General features: G+C 30.9%; 1 protein-coding gene across 1 annotated transcript in view; it reads right to left on the bottom strand.

Annotated features, from left to right (window-relative positions):
* LOC111635553 (gastrula zinc finger protein XlCGF57.1-like) overlaps positions 1-8,091 on the bottom strand; it is a 66,052-nt gene that overhangs the window by 35,178 nt on the left and 22,783 nt on the right. The window contains exons 6-7 of the mRNA XM_023380544.1: positions 6,530-6,769; positions 1,599-1,651 (exon numbers count right to left, since the gene is read on the bottom strand). Coding sequence (XP_023236312.1) covers positions 1,599-1,651; positions 6,530-6,769 — 293 coding nt within the window. The remainder of the gene's footprint in view (positions 1-1,598; positions 1,652-6,529; positions 6,770-8,091) is intronic.

Below are 8,091 nucleotides of genomic sequence, written 5' to 3'. Positions count from 1 at the left end.
TTGTTATTTTGTTAAAAATACGAATAATATTATCAAAACTTGAAAAGCAATTGTACGATTGTGCGGAATTGCTAATATCAATAATAAAATTAATAATATTACTGAGCAACACCTGTAAGTTGTATTTTTATAAAATGATTTTCTATATACATAATTTAATAGAATTCCGACATCACGATGAAATAAATCGTGAAAATCGATTTATTTCATTTTATTCACAGAATAAAACAATAAATATAAACAATAATTAAAGTTTATAAATGCGCACACTAAGCCATAAAGATATTCATTGTAAACATCTGAAAGGCATATTAATAGGCTAAGTCTATGTAGGCAAAATATATAACAAATAGAAAATAATGACATAGAGACATACAAATTAATATGTATCCTATATTGTTTAATTCATTTCTAATCCTTTTTATTTCATTTACTCGTTAGATTAGTTAAGTAATTATCATCTTGACTTTGATTGAATTTCTTAAAAAAGACGGCTATCTAAGCCCTTATTCTCGGTTTTATATAAAGTCTTAATATCACGTGTTAGGGCGCAAATATATTACCATAACTGGTGTGAGGTCCTGACGTCACAAAGATGTGAAGATCCCAGTGACTATGCTATAAAACCATCCATTAACAAAGTGAGCGAGTTTAGCCGACTCGTCTCCGATTAAGTGGTATACTGTTTAGGCAATAGCCTTTACCAATGGCTTTTCATACTTTCGTGTTGAATGTCTCCATACTGCTCATTGACAGATTGAAGCTAATCGCAGAGTACTAATTCTGTGCATATGTGATTTCTATAAGTCTATAACGTTGACATAATTATGTGTTTATGCAATTAATTTTTGTTTATAGAAAAACAATATGCAAACTTCATATAATTCCGGATTAAATTATTTTTACTTGGTAATTTTCAAAAAGAAAAAGTCTGAAGTTTATGAAAATAATTGAGAATTTATTAATAATTTTTATTTAATTCAAATCACTACAATCTGAATGTTAACTATCGTGTGTAATTTCGTCACTAAAATTTAAACGTCAAACTCATTTGAAATCCACTTACACAGATTACAATCGAAAGAAATACAAAACAATCGTAAACTAAAAAGTATTTTAACGTTTTTAAAGTTAAAAATGTTCCTTAATAATCCTTTTTTATGTGTTCTTGCATTGAAACTTCGTCGTCAAACTGAACTTGACACAAGACACATTGCAATTCATATCGATCGATTCTTAGTTCTGGGAAGAGAATGAAAGATATGGATGGTACCACATCTGTTTCGAAGGTAGTGTCTTTATGAATGTTTTCAAAATTATGTGATCACTTGTCATATTATAAACGATTTCTTTACGTTGTATTTGTGCTTTTTCGAAAACAATTTCTGCACTGTAACACGGATCAAATTCTTTTTTATTCCTCTCATTTAGGGGAAGGTGGTGCAAGATGGGGTCGTGGGGGAAGACGGGGACGTCTGTTTATTTGTGGTTAATGTTCTTTTATCTAGCTATTATTTGGAGAACTAAATGTCTACCTCGAAAGGGATCATGGAGAGAGAGAACGTCCAAATCGCTCTCTTTGTTTGGAAGTAAAATACCTTTTTCATGTTTCAGCAATACTTCATCTAATTTTATGCCTGCTAAAATGTTTCTACAAAGGAAGTATCATTATGAACTTTAACGTCACCTTTTAGATGAAGATATTTTGGTATTCGAAAACTGTAATTGTTTAGTTTTGAAATGAAGTTTACCTGTGTTTGCAGTCAGTATGAAAAGTGTACATTGGGGGGGGGCAAGATGGGATACCTGTCTAGCTTCAGGTTAAACATGAATATGGCCTATGAATTTAGAAGTATTTTCAAAGGCAAACTTTCTTTGCTGCAGAGACGACAAACAGGCCCCTTCAGCAAGGATGGGCCTAACAAGAAACAAAAGACAAATAACACAGAATCCCTCTATTGTGGAAGGTTATACTCTGTATTTACAGAGAGTTAGACTAAATGTAGCCGTTGTGATAAATGGGCACAATGTTCTTGTGCCAATATTGAAGAAAACGGCAGTTTAACCATTTTAATTTGTCCTCCTTGTATATAAAAATAATATCCCATCTTACCCCACGGTGGAGCAAAATGGTGCATTTACATATAATTTTAAAATATTAAATTTCCTTTTTTTAAAAACATTTTTCAAAAATTAAATTTTGTATTATATATTACCAAATATAGTGGCTGAAAATAAAAAAAAAAATTATTGTTCTCATTAAAGTCGTTGCCATCTTATGACTTTTCAAACCTTAACGTTCTCATCTTGCCCCACCTTCCCCTATGACGTTTTTAATATTGTCTTTTATATCCTGTAAATATACATTCCATAAAATTTAATATATACTATCCAAACATTCGAATATGTTTTATGAAACCAATTTGGATGTTATGATACAAAAATTTGTAATGCTTTATTTTTGAATGTGTATAACTTTTTGAGTGTCGGTTACTATAAACGTAGTTAGTCATTATATATTCAGTGCCATTCAAACAATTGGCGTGAAAACACTTTGTTACTGGCTGACGAAAAAATATTGGGCTGCAGTTTGAATAAATTACAGATTTATAAATTCCCACTGTCGTTTGTCAGTCCATCTATTTACGGTCTTTCTATAATTTCTAGAACGGAGTTAGATAAATGTAAGTCGAGACAAGATATGGAAATCTTAAAAGCAGAAGGCTACGAAAAATGTAATAATTTTATGCATTTAGTTAATAAAATTATGTACAAAGTGTTTTAAAATGTTTTTTATTAGAACATGTTATTTTATTACTTTGGTTTATTTTTATTATCTAACTTGTGTCAAGGTGCCATGGGATCATTTTCTATCCAGACACATTTCAAACTGATTTCTGATGAAAATACTTAATTCTATAAATTCAGTGATGTGTACAGTTCATTTTCTCATTTTAATATTCATAATAATGAACGGAAAAATTTATTTCTTTACATGATTTACGGATTTTATATGTTTCGTGCCATAAAGACCCAAAGTTGCCTTTTTGTATTACATTTAATTGGAGTTTATGCTGTTTATAACAAATAATCTAGAAATAAGTAATAATTAAATGTATGATTATTTAGTTCTTGTAATATGGAAATAGTTGTGTTTTTTTCTGGCGTAATAAATTAATCTCTTAATACAGTATGACGTTTTCATTTCTCTAATATATTTATATATGATCAAGCACTGCCAGACATTCATCACTCAATAATACTTTACTGTGAAATTAAAACAGATAAGCATATTGAAGCGAGTAAAATAGAGAGAAAATAAAACTAAAAAAGAAACAAATTACATATAACTCAGAAATAAAACGAGCAGAAGAGTAGCCAGTGTAACGATGGAAATCATTTCGATTGCGCTCCTCACAGCAAAATCATGTGTAAGAGATGTGAAAATATGTAATATTTTTTCCTATGAATAATACAAATATCAATAGAAGGAATATTTTTGAAATTTATTTAAATTTTAAGATGTTTTTGACAATGATTTTAACAATTTTAATGCCATTTAATAAATTTAACAATAATTGTAATATAAGCAGATTGAGAAGAAATCAAATAGAGTGGTGTAAGTCACGAGAGAGAGAAAAGTGAGAATTTATAGGAATCTGCTAGAGGAATGAAACTCGACGCGGTCAGTCGTAAATACGAGGAAACGGGAAAATATAATAAACTTTTGATAGATAATTTTAATGGAAGGAAAAACGTGGGGAACAGAATCGATAAAATTTTATAATATGAAAACACAATAGCTTTAAAAAAATCTTACAACGAGTTGCGTAACTTTCCCGGTTGTTGCAAGATTTTATTCTAAGAACATCATTTTAATTATTAATAACGTTTAATCTATTACAGACAAAAGAATGCTGATGAGTAAGAAAAAATTCATTGAAGTAATTTTGACGACGGAGACACGCAATAATCGCGAAATTTCGAAAGAGTATAACAGATTGCATTCAGACTCTTACAATCACACACATGCAGCGTGTTGTAATTTCGGCAACTTCTCGCTGATTATATTTTTCTATTGTGAAAATAAATTCAATTAATTCTTCCTTACTCGGAATTCATCTCAAATAATAAGCTGAGATTGATAATAATCATATAGTTATAGATTCATGTTTATACATACTTTCGTATACCAACTTAAAAATATGTACATTTGAGCACTATCTTAACAAGTTTTATTAATTTTTAAAACTTCTTGATTTGGATGTGGAATAATTACAATAAGTAACGACATTACTACTTTTATAGTATTAATCGAATATTTGTAAAAAATTCATTCCTAAAAAATTGTTGTAAACTTACTTTACACTTAGTGTGTGTTTTGTCTTCCGGGTGAAACTTTTTCTGGTGTCTCCTCTTCAATTGAGTTTTTAATGTAAATGATTCGTTGCAAATATTGCATGAATATGGCCGCTCTCCGGTGTGAGTTCTCATTTGTCCTCTGAAAGAATCGGAAGCGGAAAAAACTATTCCGCACATATGACATTTACGTCTTGTGACCTCCAGGTCATCTGGTGATATCTAATTACATAATAATTTAAGAAATAATTATTGGCAATACATTAAAGCATGCAACACTTTATACGTTATATCTTAAGTTATAAATATGTTAACTCTATAGTTGTAATGAATGGTAAATGCATAGTTTCGGTCCGACTTTATAAAGGTTTTCAATTTATGAATAGGCTCAGCGTGAGCTAACAGAATAGTATTTACGAAAAATGCAAGCAAATTAATCAACTCGTAATTTTTAAAGAATTTTTATCTTTAAAAGTAAATATTATAATAATAATAACTACTACTACTAACAATAATTCAGTCCTCCTCACGCCTTCTACAACTGTCCTCTCCTTTTCCTGTTCTCCCTTGTCTCTTCGGCAACGCCTCGTTTATTTTGTTAACAATTTAAGTATTTGACTCAGCTAACCCCCACATGTATTACGCCTGTTTTGTTTCATTTTATTCTTCTTTTTCTAATTCAAACGTGATAGTACTATTTATTTTATCCACTTATTCTATTATATTATTATCTTCTATTATATTCCTGTTAACACTTCGATTGTTAAGAAATACACTTTTTTCATCTCCTGTGATACCCTACTAAATGTGGTAGCTTACGACAACGGAGTCAAAAACGCAAAAAATTGCATGTAAAATAGTACAATATAAGTCAAATTCTTTAGGATAAAACTTAATCCTCTCCCTCATCCCCGTAGGAAAGAATTTCGAAAAATCCATTCTTAGTGTGCGTTCTCGTGATGTACTCTAACTGTGTGCTAAATTTCAACTTTTAACTCCTAACCGTTTGGGCTCTGCGCTTATTATTATTATTATTATTATCAATCCATCACGATTATATATATATAGATTATAAATATAATTGTGTGAAGAATATAGTTGTGACATTGTACTATCTTCATAAATAATTTTAAAAATTTTATGTACCTATTTTTTTATGTAGGTAATAATCACAATCCAAAGATATCTTAAAAGGAGAAACCGAATTGTCGTACTTTGTAATACTTTAACATATAAATTCGACATTGAAGAATATTACAGCGGTATATCCTGGCCCCACTCCAGACTATTAACGCTAGTAAAGAAAGTTATTCTGTGAGCCAAAATTAAGTATCTGAAGTAGTAAAAGCATCCTGATTCATCAGCAAATTAACAGGTTATAATTCTATTTTGTTGCAGTAAATCATTTTTGGCTGACTTGACTGTAGCTCATGGAAATGTGCGCCTCTGTACGACAGAGTCAACGTGCTACTCGACTTTTTCACTTACGTTTGGATGTCCAATTCGTGGGCATTCGCGAAGTCTAGCGACCATTATTAACGTTGTGTAAGAATCTCTCTTTCTCAAAACACTAGGACAAGGCACATGAAAATGTTGGTGTTTGATACACAGATTGGCTTGTCCTATCTGTGTACCAAACACCTACATTTTCATGTGTGATCCCGTTCAATTGCACTGTTCTAGCATATTAAAACTCTTATTATCAAATTTATTTTGCGTTGAGATTAGATGTCTCGACACTACTCATTGACAGATTGAAGCTAACCACAGAGTTCTAATATTGTGAATAAATGTTCTCTAATTCTATAACGTTGAAAAATTAATGTGTTTATGCACTTAATCTGTGTTATGTAGAGTTTATATATTGTTTTTCTATAATCTCCATATAATTCAGAAATAGGTTACTTTTTTTTGTTAATTATCAATTAGAAAAAGTTCTAAACTTCATGAAAATAATTGAAAATTTATTACTGATTTATGTTTGATTTAAATCACTACAGTTTTGAACTTTAAATTACGTGTGTGATTTTGTCACTAAAATTAAAATTTCAATCACATATATAAAATCTTTACGAGCAAACGAATCAAAATAGAATAAATTTGAAAGGAACAATCATAAAAAGAAAAAATATTTCAATGTTTTCACATTGAAGATGATTCTTAATGATACTTTTTCATGTGTTCTTGCAGAGAAAGTTCGTTGTCAAATTTAACTTGACACAAGACACATTCCAATTCATATCGATCGATTCTTACTTCTGAGAACAGATCGAAAGATGTCGATGGTACCACATCTGTTTCGAAGGTAGTGTCTTCATGGATGTCTTCAGGGTCATTTGATATGTCGCTCTTCATTTCAGAAATGATTTCTTCACGTTGTTTTCGTTCTTCGTCGGAATCGATTGCTGCACTAAAACAGGGATCAAATTCTTTTCTTTTCCTCTCACTTATAACGTCCCTAATCGTCTTTTACATCCTGTAGATATATTCGATAAAATTCACTATACACTCTGTTTACATCTTTAGTATTTTTCAAAAAAATATTTGCGTGTGTAACACAAAAACTTTAATGATTTTACATTCCTGAATATGTATAAATAAAACATTATTCACTACAGCTGCTGAGTGTCTGTTGCTATCATCGTAATTTATCATTACATATTCGGGGCTATTCAAGTAATGGGCATGAAAGCACTTTGTTACTGACTCGCGAAAATATTTGGCTGCGATTTGAAAAAACTATAGACCTAAAAATTCCCACTATCATCCGTCTGTTCATTTGTCTGTTATTCATTGCATAATTTCGAGAACGGAGTTAGATATGAAAGTTCTAAGGCAGGTGGTCTCGATTAATTTCGTTTAAAACTTTATAATTATATATATTTCGTTAATAAAACTATGTAAAAAGTAGTTGATTCGTTTTTTGAAACCGTGTTTTCGTATTTATTTACTATTGAGCACAAGACGCCAAGTGTTTTAATAACAACACAGTCTTGTGTTCAATAGTAAAAAAATATGTAAAAAGTGTTTAAAAGTGCTTTTTAATATACGTTAATTTATTACATTAGTTCATTTTAATCATCTAACTTGTGTCGCGAGATTATTTTTACCCGAGACAGTTTGCACCGTAATTTTAGGTGAAAATTAGTGTTGTAACTAGAGGATTTGATCCCGGGATCTCGAAAATCAGGATCCCGAGATCCCGACCACTTTTCAATCCCAAAATTTTCGGGATTAAGTTTTCCTAATCCCGAGATTTTCGGGATTGACATAATTTAAAAAAAGTTGCAAAATAGACTGCATGAAGCGTAACGTTCAGTGCCAGTGCTTTTAACAGAATTGCTTGCCTATCATTTTAATATAAAATATGAGAAATTTTATTCCAAGCAAGCAGCAGAAATTAACCTAGCGGGCTTGCGATGCTTGCTTGGAATAAAACTTCTTGTATTTTGAACTAAAATGATAGGCAAGCAGTTCTCACTGGATTACTTGGTAATATACTTCATTTTTGTATTTTTGAATTTTCGCAGGCGCCAATCGATTTTCTGGCACAGTCGAGAGCACTACTCACTGCGTTTTACCTGTCAATGTGTCAGCCATCTTGTTTTGCCAGTGTGGTTAATATAGACCCGACGCCTCTCGCTTAGAGGGGTCGATCTTAGGTGAAAAGGTTATGACCCTCGCCTTGCCCGCGATCTGTCAGGATGATGCGAGAAAGTCTTTTTACGTTTC

This window comes from Centruroides sculpturatus, unplaced genomic scaffold (genome assembly GCF_000671375.1).
Source record: "Centruroides sculpturatus isolate CEXI.00-Female unplaced genomic scaffold, Cexi_2.0 scaffold708, whole genome shotgun sequence".
Classification (NCBI taxonomy): domain Eukaryota; kingdom Metazoa; phylum Arthropoda; class Arachnida; order Scorpiones; family Buthidae; genus Centruroides; species Centruroides sculpturatus.
Note: the sequence above shows the minus strand (reverse complement) of the source record. Positions and strands in the feature narration are given on the sequence as shown.